Below are 18,683 nucleotides of genomic sequence, written 5' to 3' on the forward strand. Positions count from 1 at the left end.
TGTACCAACATGCCCATGAACTAACTCTGAACTGGCTTATTCATTATCATCCAGTGTTTGCTGTGCACTCGAAATAAACTTTGTGGATGTCAAACATGAGTAACATTTAAAAGCACTGACCCTCAAATTTCCAGTTTCAGTACTGGCACACTTGTTGCATTCTGCACAATGAGGTGATTTTACTTTCTGCAAGCTGGCCAATGTTCGAAAAACATTTAGCAACTACTGTATAAATTTCCTCTCATAACTCAAATATGTAGGAAGTCATCTCTCCAAGGTGGGAAATTTTATTTTTCTAGAAAGGTTAGGTATAATACACACATGTATTTCTTTCTCATTTCATCAATGTTGTAGGTGACTGGAGTCAATCACTTACACACCTCAAAACATGAAATATTATACTTGCAGAATATACTGGCATATACAGTGAGCTGGACTACCTCAAAGGTTATAACATGAGCTACTACATACAAACACACAAATAAAAATTGCACACCAGTGCTAGCCATTACCTGTTCCTATCACTCTCATTCATTATCAGTATAATACAGGAAGTTTGCATTACTCTTGTCTGTGTGTAGCATGAAGGGTTTGTCTGTGTGTGGTGTGAGAGTGTTTGTTAACAATACAAATGAAAAACAACAAACTCTGTTGTATGCATTTGTTCTTCCACTTGTGCCAAATGGCCAGAAAGCGGATGTGCCAAAATTTGTACTTGGCGAGCAAGAGGTTACATATAAGAAGGAAGTGCCTCCTTCACAATTGTTTGTCACAATCCATAAGATTTAGTCTGAATTTTCTTCCTCAATTCTGTTTTAAGCATATCATACTATTCATTTTGTCATCTACCAAACCATACATAATCAGAGTACCCACACAAAAAATGTAAAACTACTATTAGAGAATCAATATCTGCTGAACAGTGCCCATTTTGCAGGGCTGTTAGATAGTAAATTGATTTCAATGAAATTGAGCAACAAAAATGGAATGCCCATAAACAGAAAATTTTACTATGAAAATGAAGAAATCTAAACATACCACATAGCTGAATGTTGGACCGCCAGTCCCTTGGACAGTCCTTCCATTTGACGTCACACTGATTTTTGCCCTCACACTCTCTTCATTTCCAGCCGACGTCTTGCAGCTCACACTGTGTGTGCGAGTGTATGTATGTATGTGTGTGTGCATGTGGATGGATTTGTTTGTTTGTTTGTTTGCAGCATGGAGGAACAGGAGTGAATAAAACAAAGAGGAATAGGAATATGGTTTAAGAAAAGTAACAAGAAGCGGAAGACCATATTACACATATGGAAACTACACGTATGACAATTTGACTTTATGCAAGCATAGCGGACTAAGATGCTTCTGCCTCTCAAACAGTCCTCATATATGACACAAGAACACTGGCTCTTCATGAACATTTTGATCAATTTGATTGATCTTGACCACTGGCCGAGGATTGACCATTACCCCTCCCTGCAGAAAAGGAGATATTTTTCATTCAATTTCTGTTGTTCATAAGAATATAACATTACTTTCCCTGCTATGCTCTTTTGTTCCTCTAACATAACAATGAGTCTTACATTACTAACAGAAGTTTCATTTAAAACCAAATCTGAAATTAAAGTTTCTAGATTATTAAAAGAGTACTACACTTGTCAAAAGTATGGTGGTACATTATATGTGAAAGAAGACAAATAGATGATTTTAAGAACTAGAAGCTATCACAGAGAATATAGTTAAAACATCTTGAAATGAACATAGGTGAAATATCGTGCAATGCCCGTTAGAACTAGAAATGTCGCTACAGCGACTGCTTATACCCCCGCCAAACAACATTTCATAAGCTTTGGTCAAAAAACTGAGGAAGTAGTTAAATCCGCAAGATCTTTCCTTGCCATTAATATGCCATTACCATGGCAACGTACTTTCGGGTACTGTCGAAAAATGCGTCTTGCACATCTACAACCAAAGGCACACATCTGTACCAAGTTTCATGGAAATTGGGCAAAAACTGAGGAAGTAGTTTGCAACACAAAATTTTCCATCATTTTGGCTCATAATATGTGAGCTGTTACCATGGCAACATACTTTTTGTCACTGTCAAGAAATGTGTCATGCTGACCTATATCCTAAGACAAACATTCAATATGAATTCCATGAGAATTGGAAGAGCAGTTTTGCCATGAAGCATTTTGCCCTATATTTTACCAATAACATGCCGTTACCATGGCAACGCACTTTTTGCCACTGCGGAAATATGTGTCTTGCACATTAACATATTCAGATGAACATCTGTACCTAATTTCATAAAAATTGATCAAAAACTGTGGGAGGAGTTCGCGACGCAAGATTTGTACCCATTTTTGCTCATAATATGCCGTTACCATGGCAACGTACTTTTGGGTACTGTCAAAAAATACGTCTTGCACATCTACAACCCAAGGCACACATCTGTGCCAAGTTTTATGGGAATCGGTTGAAAACTGAGGAAGTAGTTCGCGACGCAAGATTTGCAACGGACCGACCGCCCGACCGCCCGACCGCCCGACCGTCCGCTGATTCCTATATACCCCCTTCAAACTTTGTTTGGCGGGGGTATAATAAAAGAGGGCCTGAAGTACAAAAGTGTACATCTACATGAAGCTATGATACTTTGTACATGAATGGACCTGAATTAAAGGGGAAGTCCGGACGATTATCAGCCGTTTCGTGTGTAAAGAACAATATTTCATGAACCTATTACCCTTTTCCCGACGAGAAAAGACCATCAGATACATTTACTATGATTTTTTTTTAAAATAAGGTAATTCTTCATGTTCGAATCCGTCGCGAGCTGCCCTTCGTACTATCTGTCCCAGGATGCATTGCGCGTGACGTATCGGGCGCAGCTCCTCAGCTGAGAGCACCGCGAGCGAAGCCCAGCTACGCATCGATCTCCCATTGCACTGCTGACTGCGGGCGGTATCTGCATGCCTGCATAGGTGTGCCTTGTCGGCGCTACTGCAGGAGACCGTACACCGATTTAGGAGTGCTGTTGCCAAACGCTGTATTCCTTTATTCAAATAATCTTCGTTATATATCTATATAAAATCTTCAAAGATTAATGTAAAATAGTTGCAATGCTATAACATTTTCGTTTAAATTGAAATATGTATGTATTATAATACTGCCGTACTTATTAGTGTCCACCCCATCACTTACAATGCATTAGCTGTTGTCGGGCTGTGCAGGCATACATTTACGTCTGCTGCTGCCAAGTGCTATCACAATCCGCGATCGTTTTTTCGACTTCTGAGTGTGAACAATCTGAAATCAGTCTGTCAATGTCAGAATTATTGCCTCTTTTGTTGTCCGAGACTGTTGAAAAGTGTGTCTGACGGTGATAAAATACGACAGTATACATGTAACTTGAACCGCGGAAGAAACGCCAGCGCCAGCTTGGTACCGCCACCGCGCCGCGTCGGTAACTACGACCAGCAGCCCAATACACACAGCGTAATCGGGCTGCGTGTTGTAGCATTCAGGATCATGGAAAGGTAGTATCGTGGATAGATATCAATTTAAAATCGAAATATTTCTTCAATTTGAAGACTTACTAGTAAAGTTGAAGTATTGACAACACCCTAACACTTGACACATCGGCATTTTTTTTAATGAAGCAATAGATCATGCCGCGTGCATCCGCTGTGTGGTCAGAGACTGTTGAGCGGTACGCTACTACCGCTTGCTTGGCCCGTATCACCGTTGCTCAAGCAGGGCTCCCCCGAGCCAGCTGACGCTCCAAGCAAAAAGCAATGTGAGGATGAAACGTCACGCTGTCACGTGATCTTTCTCGCCGGCGTACAGAAATCGAACGGTTACGATTCAAAATTAGTGATGCTAAAAAATCGATTGTGGCGAGTTGGGAGGGTCTTTTTCAATGAAACTTAGTCATTATGGTCCTTTATTTATGTAGATTTTGGTTAATTTTTTTCAAAATCGTCCGGACTTCTCCTTTAAGGCTTTTGCCTGAAAACTGGCATCCCTGGTATCACCACCATGTATACCTTCTGCCTGGATCATAGAACTCCATCATCCCTTCCAAGCTGCAGGGTAAATCTCCAATGGTCACTGAGGTGATGTCGCTGAATTCCTGTCCAAAGTCGGTTCCAGTGAGCATCACCACGGTGTTTCCCTCCAGGGGACCACTGCGAGGCTTCAGCTGCAGCAATATCCAAGGTGGCCATATCAGAACACAGGTACTTCAATACATTCATCACATCAAATGACACAGTTATAGACCACGCGGGTGCATCTATGTGATTCTCTGCACGGCACTAAAAACAAGCCAGAAATGTTAACTTACATGTAAATGGCACATTACAAAATGAGGTCCACTTCATAAACCAACTGGCACAACCAATTCACTGTTCGATACGTTCTTATCATAGTTACACAAGAATCTTACAGAACATTTGAGTATCTATCAATGTCAAATGTCCCTCTATGACTTCATAATTAGAATAAAGTGAAACAATTGGTTGAAGTTTCATTACAACCATAGGCCCTATCTGAAATAAAAGCAAGAAATAAAATTGAGGTTTTTCCCCTTCAACGGATTACATGTCATTCATTAAATTCAACTTGGAAAATATGGAGTGGTATTTCACTTATAATGGTATAACAGGAAATCCAGAATCATATATTGTACTTGATTGGCTCATTGACTCAATGCACAAGCGAATTTGTCATCAAACTTCCCCATTAATGAACCAACACTAACTTCTCTCAGCTACACACAGAGCACACACACAGATATCTTTGTGTGGGACTGTGTTTGAAATAGGGTACATCGTGTAAGTGATGCAGTCAACAATTGTTATGTACATGTACATTCCTTGTACAACAGATGATTACTGTCATATCCCATGTACATTCCTAATAGACAATAAAGAATGAACAAAATACTAAAAATGTGGCAGCTGATGACAGAATTGGGTGTTACACTTACATCTAGAATTTTAGGATTGCCGCAAACAGTCGATGTGTTCTGCATGACGGGGTCAACTGCAGTGCAGACTGAACTGCCACCGAAAGCGCAGATGTTGCCGCACCATTGACAGTTCAGCTCAGGTGGAGACCTTTGTGGAGACAAACAGCGACTGCAACTGTCTCGGTCCACCGAACAGTTGTACAGCGTAACTGCCGAAAGAATACGGTCAATGGAGCAATATGAGCACGGACAGGCATAAAGATATTTCACGCCAGAGTTTTTAAAGCATTTACTTATTCACTCTTTCTCACATCTATTGACAGAGTAAACTTGGAGAGGAGAAGCTACATGTACCCTGTATGACTTGGACTGGTCCAGTGATGTACGAAGTGCCTGTCATTGTTTCGAATTTTGTGGAAGACATGCTACAGGCATCTGAAAGTACATTCCAGCATGAATCATTACTTGTGGTCATTGCATCGAACGACGCATCATTGAGTTTCCCTCTCTATAACTGAGACGTTCTGTAGAACGAGCCATTGATTAGTTCTGCAGATGTGAATATACATATGATTGTACTTCCACGGTACTGGTCAATGAAAATGTGTAAAAGTTCTGAAACAATGATTTCATATGAGAAGAAAACAATCAAAAATATATTTTTGCTTTGTGTGGTATGAAGAGATGATGTATAAAGATTCAAGCATTCCTCACATTATTATGAATTTTCATTTTGAAATAGCATGCATTCTGATGAAAGTTTATGTCTACAGTGCTTGGTGTCCACAGTAACATCCATGATACAAGTTTAAGTAAGCACATTGTTTCTTAAATCAATAGGTTTGTTTTTCTTTTCATGTTGATTAAGTTGTGTGTATTAATTTTTTGTCTCGAAAGATTGCTTTACTTTAGTGTTGAGGGTAATTTCCGATTTCCGATATATATCAGTAATGTACGTTACAAGAAGCACGGAGGTACGTAGAATGCTACCGCAACTAAAAAATAGGTTGGATACAAAAACTAGCTTTTTGAAGCCCTCTTTTAATGTTTTCTGTGGAATTTTAAGCATTCACTGCAAAGTACACATATCTGCAGGGAATCAAATCTGAAAAATGTTAAGTATTCATTAGAAAAACATTTCGTCAGATTTCAAACTGGTCTGGCTTCTTCCAGTATACCATAAGTCCATATCACACTTTCGGTGTCCACAAAATACAGTACACTGTAGGTCATATGCACCATAGAGTGTACCATAGAAAAGGACATTATTTACCCCATGACCCAATTTTATCTACACTTTCCCTTCCACATAAGATATTCTGAAGAAAAAAAAATCAAGCCATAGCTGTATTTGGAAAAATATTATAATGACATTCTAAATCTTCTGCACCAAAATCTCTCTACTAAATTGTAATAATCCACATAGAAGTGTGTGAACTTAGTAAGCAAATCTGACAGCATCCAGTCATTTTTTATCCAATAAAGAAAAAAGCATAGCACTCATGAGCAATGCTCCTATGTAAAATGATTTCACATCAACGAATAAGTGATAAGACATAAAACATCCTGCAACATAGTTCTGACATTGACAAAGACAGTACAGAGCATAGCTGTTGTAGTAAAAATCACTGAAGAGTTCCTGTAAAAAAAAAAAAAACAAAAAAACCCTAAAACAAACAAAAAACACCCCACCCCCCCCCCAAAAAAAAAAAGATGAAATAAATAATCATAATGAAACAAATCTTTGGTATAGGACACACACACACACACACACACACACACACACACACAAAAGATCAAAGTCCAGAAGAAAAGGGGAAACCCACTCCCATGGTCTGCTACTGTCTTTTTGTAATTCTAAACAAAAAGATAAATGACACTACATGATGATCTTAAATCATCCTTATGAAGGGAAGTGCTCTATTGTCAACAGCACAATTTTGTTTTTCTTCTAAACCACATTAAGAGCAGGAAACAAAACAACTTCTCCTCCAAGGTGACTCTCGAATAAAAGAGACTCATTCCCAGCCACTTCTAGCTTGCCTCGGTCACAGAGTTGTATCCATTGCTGCAAAAACACAAGGGAAGCCACTTGTCTACCGCATTCCGAGAACACTCCACAGGAAACCACTGAAGTGCTATCCTCATGTTTCACTGGGATAAAAACACCCGGCTAAAACAAGTGCTTCTTTTGGTTTTACAGAGAACAGGATAAGCTGCATCCCGGCAAAAGCGTGTTTATCTGGTCTGACTTATTAGCATCACATATGGCAATGCAGGAAATCTCTCTTAATGTTTGTTTTCTTTGACTTTTCCAGACCTACTGTTCCCAGCACAACCCTATTAGTATGCATTAAATTAACTTTGTGCAAAACAAAGACCTTGACTTTGATGTTATTGGTGCAGTTTCAAAATGGTGATTTTACTGCCTTACTCCTGTTAGTGGGGTGGCTTAGTGAAATTATCGTGACACGGCGGACAAAAGCATGATTTTTTCACCAAAGGTACTTCATGATGTACCTTCTCAAAAAATAGGGTGCTCCAAGAAAATTGATGCTGGGAAGGAGGTCAGAGGTCAAAGGTCAATGACCTTTATTTGTGAAATAGGTTTTTTGGCTATTTCTCAGGTCAGGAATATCCAATCTGGATAAAACTTGGCAGGAAGAATATTGAGAACAAGTAAAATATTTTGATTGAATTTGGAGTGAATTTTCCAAAGGTCAAAGGTCAAAGGTCAATGAACTTTTCCTAAAAATCATGTTTTTGTTTATTTCTCCAGGTAGGAAGATTCAATTTTCACAAAATTTGATATGAACGTTGTATAGAAGGTACCAAGAGTATAAACCAGGGGTCAAATATAATTGTTGATTTGTGCGTTGCCATGGTAACCCAAAACTAGGGTTTTTTAATTGAAGTTAGTTACAGGAGGCTATTTTCCAGTTTGGAAGAGATTCCATTTGAATAGGTACAACTGATCGACGGGATGTATAGAGGTTTGAAATACTTTTCATTAGTGTTAAGTGGTATGTTGCCATGGCAACTACATATATAGATTTTGGTTAATCTTAAAGGAAACTTCAGAACTTATGAATTTGAAGAGATTTCCATCAGGGTTGGTATAATTGATCAACAAAAAAGTCGCCAGACAAAGATTTGTCACCTTTATAGCATGTGGGTTGAGTGAATGCAGCAACAATAGTAGAACACATCAGTGAGAGTTTGAGGAAAATTGGACAATCCGTTCTAAAGTTATGAATTTTTGAAGTTTCTGCTCATGCAGTCGAGGCTGGATGAGAAGACTACTATACGTTGTAATGTCACATGTGTACAACGATATAAAGAATGAATAAAGAAAATTCAACTTAAATTATTTTCGCTTACAGAAGGATACTCGACTTCTCTTTCAGAAGGCAGGGGGAATAATATTACCCTATACGTCAGTAGCAAGTCAAAGAAACTATGTGAACTTTATTCAAAAAGTATGGTTTTGTGAAATTCTCATTTTATTTTCCTTAGAATGTGCGCATGTGACATCATACACTGGTAGTCTTTTCATCCAGCCGCGACTGTGCAGATACCTTAAAAAATCATAACTTTTGAACGGATTGTACGATGTTTTCCAAGCTTTCTGTGATGTTTCCTACTGATATTGTTGTATTCACTGAATCCACATGTGCATGAAGGTGGACTTGTCCTTTAAGGACAGATTCTGAAAGAGCAGACTGTAAACTTTGAAATGATGTATCACACAATTCAAAGGGATTCCCCTAACCTATCTAAATAATAATACCGGTACTGGAAAGAAAGCACACACTCTGGATAAGTATGAACTGAGAAAAGAGGCTGCATTGTCTATTTTAGCGTTTAATCTTTACCAAGCTGTCTCATGTCATTATGTTCATCTTTTCTTCCCCCCTCCAATTTTCATTTGAGTTTGTCATTATTAATTTTTGATGATAAGAACGATGCCATAAGGCATTGTTTCTTAACAATGCTTCAACTGCTCCTTCAGGTCCAAAATCTACATCAATATATATTTTCCTGATCTCCTCAACATTCCTCCTTTTTGTGGATAATCAAAGGCAAAAACCCAAAATTAGTGCTTGAAAATTATTCTTAAGTGTGAGTTACGGATAGAAAGAACCTCTGTAAAAAAAATGAATCTGTATAATCAATGTTAAGTATTGTTAATAACACAAAATGTGAACAATATTTCTATGATAACATGTTTCCAGACTAAACCGTCCGCAATTATGCTTTAATGAGAAAAATACTGATATCTCTTTATATGTTTGCTTTGATTGCAAAAACTGTATATGGTAGGATGTCTTGTGATACAACAGGGGGGCATTTCATGAAGCAGTTTGGTCAGATATTTTTCTGACAAACTGTTACAAACTACAGAAATCCTTGCATCCGATTGGCAGAGAGCAAATTGGTCCGACAATTTGTCGGACAAAATGCTTCATGAAATGCCCCCAGACCTACACATATTATGCATAAAATGTGATATCCTGAACATTTTTTTCAAGTCACTCTCCCAAAAGTGTATATATAGGACCTTTAAGTTTTTCTTGTGTTTGTTCCTGGCAGATTACTAGTACACAAATGCTCCAATCCATGATGACCTAACGGAAATTAAGGAAATTAAAATGAATATACTGAAAACCAAAACTACAGATACAAACAAGGGCGTACCGAGGGGAGGTGTTTTGGGTGTTCAAACACCCCCCTTTGCCAAAAGGGGGGTGTTTAAGGTGTTCAAACACCCCCCTTGGGCAAAAAGGAGGTGTTTGAGCTACTCAACACCCCTCTTCAGCAATGCTTAGATGTTGACAAATGAAACAAAAGCTGTCTTTACCGCTTTTATTTCCGTTTTGAATTCCGCCTTTCCTTTCTTTTGCGTTCATTTTCTCTCTCTCTCTCTCTCTTCCTTGTTTTAATGTTTTTGTGGATGATGATACATTATGGAGTTACATAATATCATACGCACTAAAGAACTCGTGTACAGTACGTGTTAATACTACGTTACTGCACCGCGCGCGAAGCTGACGCGCAAACAGAAAACCAAATCAAACAAGATAGAAACAAAACATGAATTTCATGTTTTGTAACGCTGAAATATAAAAATTTTCGGCTCGCTCGCTGCGCCCGCTCGCCAAAATTTATCAAAAAAAAAGAATAAGAAGAACAAAACGTAATGATGACGTGGAAATATAAAAATTTCGGCTCACTCACTCGGATAGTAATTCAGAGTATTTTTCCAAGTCCTTAGTTTGTTGGCATAAATCGTTATCTATGAAGCCGTCACTATATCTTGATTAGAATTGTAAGATTTAATAACCAAAAAATGACAAGAATTCCATGTTTTGTAAGGTGAAATACAAAAATTGTCGGCTCGCTCGCTGCGCTCGCTCGCCAAAATTTATCAAAATTTATCAGATTTTATATCACCCTAAAAAAAAAAACCTTTTAAGTGCTCGAAAAAGCATATCAAGTGGACCTTTTTTAAGTCCCTACCGGGATGGGATTGGGGTTGAACACTGTTGGTATATAATTGTTATCTATAAGACCGTCACTATATCTTGATTAGAATTGTCATTCGAAGATTTAATAACCAAAAATGACAAGAATTCCATGTTTTGTAAGCTGAAATACAAAAAATTTCGGCTCGCTCGCTGCACTCGCTCGCCAAAATTCTTCAATATCTATATTACATTTAAAACACCTTCAAAAGATCCCTTCTATAAGTGCTTGAAAAAGCACATCATGTGGACTTTTTAAAGTCCCTACCGGGATGGGGTTGGACACTGTTGGTATAAATCGTTATCTATAAGGCCGCCACTATGATTAGAATTGTAATTCGAAGATTTAATAACCAAAAATGGCAAGAATTCCATGTTATGTATAAAGCTGAAATATAAAAATTTTCGGCTCGCTTGCTGCGCTCGCTCGCCAAAATATATCAAAATTTAGGGTTGCCTATTTATACATTTAAATCACCCTCAAAAGACCCCTCTAAGTGCTTCAAAAAGCATATCATGAGGACTTTTTTAAAGTCCCTACCGGGATTGGGTTGGGGTTGAACACTTTTTCAGAAATTAGGGGCGCAATTTTCGCGCTTGCCACGGGCGCCGTTTTCCCTAGATACGCCACTGACTACCAAGTACAGTCAGTATAGTAGCCTACTGGAAGCAGCAAGCTCTGGAAGCTCTGGGAGTAGCAAGTTACTTGTTACTCAATGTAATTAGTAATAGCACATGGACTTGGTAATCTTTAGTAATAGTAGATATGAATTTTTTCAATGTCTGAATGTTAAAACTGAAAGATAACTGAGTGTGAGTCTACAAATTGTGGTTGGATGACTTTATTGCGCCTAAAATTCATTAGATATCTAGGTCTAGGAACAGTGGCGTAACTACGGGGGCATGGGGGGGGGGGCACGTGCCCCCCCCCCCCCCCCATCCGCTGATTAAAAAAAAAAGAAGAAAAAAGAAAGAAAAAAACCTACGAAAATGGTAATTCAAGGGTTAGTAAACTGCTTTTGAAATCGACATGAAAGGATGATCAAGAAAAAAAATATTTTTCTAAGATTTCTTTTAACCATATTATTAAAGAGGTATAACATTGTTCAAAAAGCCCGGAGACGACAAAAGATTGTGATTCTGCGTGATTCCTGGTTGGCATTTTGACTACAAGCAGGATGTGCGCATGTACTCAGAATATCGGAATGGCAAAAAGAGTCGCTGCAATGTTGCGCAATGTTTGATAGGTTGTACACATTTGCTATCAAAGCTTGATCATTGATTTTGCAGTGTTGCTTTACATACTAGTCTATATTAAAATGCCTTGCATTGCCAATAATATGACTTGACCTTGGCTATTTCCTAACTTTTCCATCTATATGAAACACACACACTCACAAACACAAACAAATTAGGGGATGCTCTATATAAAGTGCAGATTTTGGACATCCTTCTCCCGCTTGGTCACTTCGACGCCCCCTCGCTGGTCATACCTCCCCCAATCATGAACATAAACCGACACCCTGGACTACCAGTGGCGGATCCAGGGGGCGCACCGGGCGCCCCCTCCCTCCAATGCGAAAAAAATATACATGTAGCTACAAACGACAGTTTTTGGACGGTAAAATGTCAAAATTTTCAAGCTCGCTCGCTTCGCTCGCTCGCATTTAACCGTTATATGCCATTCTCCTGATGTTACTGCCAGTAATTGCCAGCAGTTGCGCCCGGTGCGCCCCCCCCCCCCCCCCCGAATTTCCAAAGCGAAAAAATATAGCTACAAACGGCAGTTTGGGGACTGTAAAATGTCACAATTTTCAAGCTCGCTCGCTTCGCTCGCTCGCATTTAATCGTTATGCAATTCTCCTGATGTTGCTGTCAGTAATTGCCAGCAGTGGCGCCCGGTGCGCCCCCTCCCCTTAATTTCCAAAGCGAAAAAATATAGCTACAAACGGCAGTTGGGGGACTGTAAAATGTCAAAATTTTCAAGCTCGCTTGCTTCGCTCGCTCGCATTTAATCGTTATGCAATTCTCCTGATGTTGCTGTCAGTAATTGCCAGCAGTTGCGCCCGGTGCGCCCCCTCCCCTTAATTTCCAAAGCGAAAAAATATAGCTACAAACGGCAGTTGGGGGACTGTAAAATGTCAAAATTTTCAGGCTCGCTTGCTTCGCTCGTTCCCATTTAATCGTTATGCAATTCTCCTGATGTTGCTGTCAGTAATTGCCAGCAGTTGCGCCCGGTGCGCCCCCTCCCATTAATTTCTAAAGCGAAAAAATATAGCTACAAACGGCAGTTTGAGGACTGTAAAATGTCAAAATTTTCAAGCTCGCTCGCTTCGCTCGCTCGCATTTCGTTCTGCAATTCTCCTTATGTTGCTGTCAGTAATTGCCAGCAGTTGCGCCAGGTGCACCCCCTCCCCTTAATTTCTAAGGCGAAAAAATATAGCTACAAATGGCAGTTTTGGGATTGTAAAATGTCAAAATTTTCAAGCTCGCTCGCTTCGCTCGCTCGCATTCAATCGTTATGCAATTCTCCTGATGTTGCTGTCAGTAATTACCAGCAGTTGCGCCCGGTGCGCCCCCTCCCCTTAATTTCTAAAGCGAAAAAATATAGCAGCCATAACGGCAGTTTGGGGACTTAAAATGTCAAAATTTTCAAGCTCGCTCGCATTTAATCGTTATGCCATTCTCAGGATTGATGTTACTGCCAGCAACTGCCAGCAGTTGCACCCGGTGCAACCCCCTTAATTTCCAAAGCAAATATATATACATATATTATCATATATGGCTACAAACGGCAGTTTGGGGACTGTAAAATGTCAAAATTTTCAAGCTCGCTCGCTCCGCTCGCTCGCGTTTAATTGTACAGTTATGCAATTCTGATGTTGCTTCCATAAGGTGCGCCCCCCCCCAATGTCTTGACCCACGGTACGCCACTGAACACCCCCCTCCAAAAAATCCTGGGTACGCCTATGGATACAAATAACTTACTTCATTCTTCTCTCCCCACCCCACCCACCCCTTCTTTTTGGTTTCTTGATATACTAGTAGATCTAGCTGACTTTGATAATTGTCATTATGTAACATCATCTTCAATTGACAAGGCGATAAAACTTAACAATCATTTCATTATGGTGCTGGACTAATGGGGTTAGTTGAACTATATTGTTTTTAATGTACTATACTTTTTCCTCCTATCAATCACATGTATTTTGGGTGGAATGTATTTTTACATCAAGCATCATAGAATCAACCGCCTTTGGGGTCGGGAATTTTGTCATATTATATTGTGATTTAGATTCTGCTCTATGCTGATTTTGTTTTATTTCTATCAACTTTTTAAACTTCCCCATAGACTTTGTTCACCAGCCAACTACATTCCACCCTCTTTGGATAATGTGAACCAATCAAACATTGCTTTTACTTTTTAATAACATGTCTATACATAGCTATCAGGCCAAAAATATTCAAACCACTTTAAGTCTTTATGAGTGAAATGACAAATATCGATATATTTTTAGAAATATTCAAATTGTCTAAATTCAACTTCATCTATGAAAACAAACTTTTAACCTTTTTAAACATTTGAATAACCCCCATAAGAAATAAGAAACATATAGAGAGGGGAAGTGCGGACTATAAAAATTGCTTACGGGAACCAGGTAATCCCTGCGCTAAACCTATGGAATTCACACAATCTTGGAGGAAACGGGTTAAATTTGTTAGGAAATATGAAGGGCAATACCCAAAACCTTAAGTTCTCAATGGAATATGCAGCTCTTCTACTGGTAAACTAGTAGTTCTGGGAGAAAAAAAATGAGCTGTGACAGAGTCCTACACCTGGCTCAGTCATTGCCCAAGATTTAAAGTATCTGAGCCAGAGTCACATGTCACTCTTTGCCATTTCTCTACAGGAGGTAGACAGTCCTAAAAAAATCCTTTACCAGAAATTATATCAAATTATTTAATGAAAAGGTGCTTAAGAAAACTGGACTATTCTAACACACCTCCCTCAGGTCTGCAACACAGACTAACCACCTGTTACTATAGGAAAACCAGTAAAAATGGTGTATTACTGTAAACATGCACATAATATGTCGTGTTATGGGTCTGAATTTTAAGACTAGCAACCATGTACATTGCATTGCATTGTACAGAAACCTGGCGAATGCCCTGTGTATAGTCTTTGAATTCAGACATTATTATTATGTACAAATTAAGGGCATTTTCTCATTTTTTCTGTTAGCGGATTTCTTGGAGCACCCCCTAATTTTGATCCTCACATATATACAAATGTCTGAGGAAAAAATGACACTTTTGTCCGGCGTGTCACGATTATCAGTATATTTGTCACTAAGCCACCCCACTATGTGATTCAGACACAAAGTCAGATTGATATAAAACATGGGAACTGCATTAAAGATTAAAAGTTAAAAAACAAAGTAATGCATTAAAAAACCTTTTCACTTCTATAAACAGAAGATGAATTTTAAGTCGTAAAGCATAATATACAAAATATGAAAGGTGTAATTCTGATAAAACGTTTAACCTGAGAAAAAACTCTTGTAAGGACTGAAAACTCAGGTTTACTATCATGATGCTGCCACTGTCTTTAACACAGAAAAAAAAAAAAACTCTTTTAAAAATCAACTTGAGTTTTTCTCAGGTGAAAAGTTTTATGAAACAGGCCCCTGATATCATACTTATAAGACATGAATATCTGTAAAACCTACAATTAGCAAGCAAGCACTCAAGGAAATATGTGATGTACGTGTATGCTTGGCCTTTATACACAGGTAATTCCTACAGACAGTTTGGTGGCTAATTTGCTACTTTCACAAAATATCTGTATAAACACATGTTGCTAAAGGCAAGTCTCCCTTGCAAAGTATTTCAACATAAAATATTCATTTCTCTTGTCCAAAAATGTTTAGTTTTTTTCTTTAATATTTTGTTACTTTGGTATTCATTATTTTCAACACATTTTTCCCCTATCTATACTGTAGGTTAACAGTTTGGTTGGCCCTGGAGAAGTGCAGAAACCCTGAAATATATGAAATACAATGTAGTATGCTGTAGATAGAGTCAAATCTGTGTTTCTGTGGTTACATACACACTGAAATATTGCCAATGGGGAGATATTTGGTGGCTGCTGACAGCCATTTAACTGTTTATTAGCCAATTAAGCCTCATGTTGGAGACTGCATTCTTTCTGGGGTTGTAGCAACCACAAAAAAGCAAGTGGTTACTATAGGCAGGTGGCCACTACGACAGGTTTGACAGTATCTATTGTGATTCACAAGAGAGTGAGGTCATGTTAATTTGGCTGCCAACTGAAATGCATGCTCATTCTGGCACACAAATCAACATGTACTTGAATGAGTTGATTTCTCTCAACACCAAACAACTGAGGAATGCCTTGAGACAGAACCCGAAGACCTTCTTTGAAGGACTGATAATCATCAGGCATTGGTCATTTTGTCATTTTGTTTGTGTATTCTCAAATGCTTGTTCTGATTGCTCATGCAAATTAAAACACAACAAAAACAAAACAAAACAAAACAAACAAACAAACAAATGATTGCATATAATTCATGTACACCATATATTTTGCAGTGCTTTTATTTTCGTGTGTGAAATTACAATGCAAAACTACTAAATAACTCGCAAAAATATTGCCTTCTTATATACACTGTATATTGTCTCCAAGGTAGGAAATAAACTTTCTGTAGAAAATGGATTACACTTACCTCTCTATTTCATTACTGTGGTCTTCACAAGTAACCTCAATAACAAGTGACATTCTATTTTCAGAAATAATAATTTGCGAAATACCATACTTGCAAAATACATGGCATAAATAGTTTTTGCAACTGACATGTAACTACAACCCTTGTAGTAACACTTACTCTCAAGACCATCGTCATCCACAACATTTTCGCCATTCCACTGCACATACATTCTGACCGGCATGTCGGGTACAACTGCATTATAGGAGAACTTCACGGAACAATTTGTAAAAGCAAGAGAAAAGAGAACAGATAGAAATTGTAAAATGATGTATAAGTGATGCTACATGAGCACATGTTATCTATACTTTGCTGATATACATGTAGTTTGTCAATAACAAATTTGAAACACATGTTTGCTCGTCATATCTTCTCTGTTCTGTTTTGGTGGTAAGTCATAGGTAAAAAATACAGCGCATATAACATATACATCAAAAAAGTAATCAAACTTTGGCAGATTATAATTTCATAATTGTCAGCTTTGGAGAACACAATGTTAGTTGCGAGGAAAGAAGAACTCTTCCTCTTTCCGTCGGTACCTAATTATGTTGACAAATGTCATGCATGACTGAGCACATGAACTTTACAGACAACAATGACAAATTGCACTTTTTCTGAGTTTGAGTGTCATCGCGAAGAAACAATGAATGTCTCACAGAATGGATGAGATTTGTCAAAGAAAGTGGCCAAATAAACAGGCCAGCCTGTATGAATGCAGGTTTGTGTTTAGGGATTGTGTTTAGGGTTTCGTCAAACTTTGTTATGGTCCGTAACCTTAAAAATGGCTGCCTGTCCAATAACTTGGTCACTCCCACAAAGGCCAACCTCACATTGTCTAATTTTCTCTGTTCATATTACACACATATAGCTCACCATGCCAAACCATATCTTGAATATGAAGAGAGAAAATGGATAATACTGTAGGTTAGCCTTTGTGGGAGTGGTCAAGCTAATGACAATGTGCCCACATTGAAGGTTATGGACCATGAAAGGTTAGAAGAAACCCTAGACACAAACCTGCAGTCGCGCAGGCTGCCCTGTTAATTTGAGACCCATCTATTGTGACACTTTTCTGAAGGACATTTTAATCCAGGCCTCACAAAATACTACGGGAAATCTCAAAGATGTCCTGCAATTCAACAAAGAAAATAAACCATATAACTGTGTAGATGTTCACATTATACACAATCATCTGATGTCCATGTTCCCATTGAATGCAAATCATCTTTAATGATATTGTGAGTAGGACATGAAAAAAAAAGGTCCTGTCTTCTAACACAACATCGAAATGGAGATAATGAGCTCAGAGTGAGATACCTACCGCTCTCCCTTGGCACTCGACGGTGTCACTGTCTGGGAAGGTGGCATGAGTAGGCTCAGGGCGTCCTTCGATCTCAAGCACGCACTGGTATCCAGAAACCTGAAGCAGCAACGAGCATGAATTAATGGCACTGGTAACGATCTGTGTTTTCATTGCAACACTTGCATTGCCGAGAGTCAGGGGAGCATCCCGTATTTCTGACATACACAACAAACTGAACTTATTCTCAAAGGCCTCTTATAACATCACATATCTGGTGATTTCACAAAGTTTCTTGGAAAAATAAGCTTGGACAACACATGGATACTTATTAAAGCAACTTGTATCACTATTTGTATAGAGATATGAATTACATGCAGCTCTATTGGATTACTTGTTATGCAATTTGGAAGGAATAGCCATGCAGTTGAACCAGGTACAACCAGAAACTTTGGGGAGTTTTGACAGGAAATGTGCATGTGCGAGAAAAAGTGGAATATTCTGTTTCTTGGTGTCAAAGTGGCGCACAACTTTCCACTGTCTTTGAGTATACACAGGCTGCGGACAGGAGATTCCCTGTGCCTATAGCGGATGTAATGTGACCAAAAAAGCAGAATATAACTGGCAAACCGGAGAGAGAACATTCACACCGGTAAAGAAAAATGGATTTTTAAAAAAGCCACTTCTGAGGAAATTTCATAATTCAGGTTTTTAGCTAACACATCAGAAGTTGCTGCACAACCTCCAATGAAAAACTGGAACATGCACACACACTCACACATACACACACACACACACATACACACACACACACACACACACACACACACACACACACACACATACACACACACACACAAATGTGTGGTTTCTCATTGGTTGTGTAAATGCCCCTAGTGTTGGTAATTTGATGGCTTCCACGTGGTATTTGCCACTGGACCAAATCAGCAATGTCTGCAGTTGTCTCATGATGAAATCAATGACTATTCAGCCCCAATGTTGACATCTACAATGTATGATGTATGGTGATGAGATAGGTACAAATGTAAGCTTCTTTCTTACCCATTTTCTGTCCTGGGCCAAGTTCCTTGCTGTCA

The 18,683-nt window shown here is 38.7% G+C and overlaps 1 protein-coding gene across 1 annotated transcript in view; it reads right to left on the bottom strand.

The window, feature by feature from the left end:
- LOC139708376 (plexin-A4-like) overlaps positions 1–17,110 on the bottom strand; it is a 38,973-nt gene extending 21,863 nt beyond the window's left edge. Inside the window, exons 1-4 of the mRNA XM_071620328.1 lie at positions 16,407–17,110; positions 4,994–5,184; positions 4,050–4,204; positions 1,039–1,150 (exon numbers count right to left, since the gene is read on the bottom strand). Of these exons, the coding sequence (XP_071476429.1) occupies positions 1,039–1,150; positions 4,050–4,204; positions 4,994–5,184; positions 16,407–16,470 (522 nt within the window). The 5' untranslated portion in view covers positions 16,471–17,110. The remainder of the gene's footprint in view (positions 1–1,038; positions 1,151–4,049; positions 4,205–4,993; positions 5,185–16,406) is intronic.
- Between the last annotated feature and the right edge of the window lie 1,573 nt (positions 17,111–18,683).

The sequence above is a fragment of the Diadema antillarum genome, unplaced genomic scaffold (assembly GCF_040938485.1).
Source record: "Diadema antillarum isolate AM-2024a unplaced genomic scaffold, OU_Dant_1.0 seq00001329_RagTag, whole genome shotgun sequence".
Lineage (NCBI taxonomy): Eukaryota > Metazoa > Echinodermata > Echinoidea > Diadematoida > Diadematidae > Diadema > Diadema antillarum.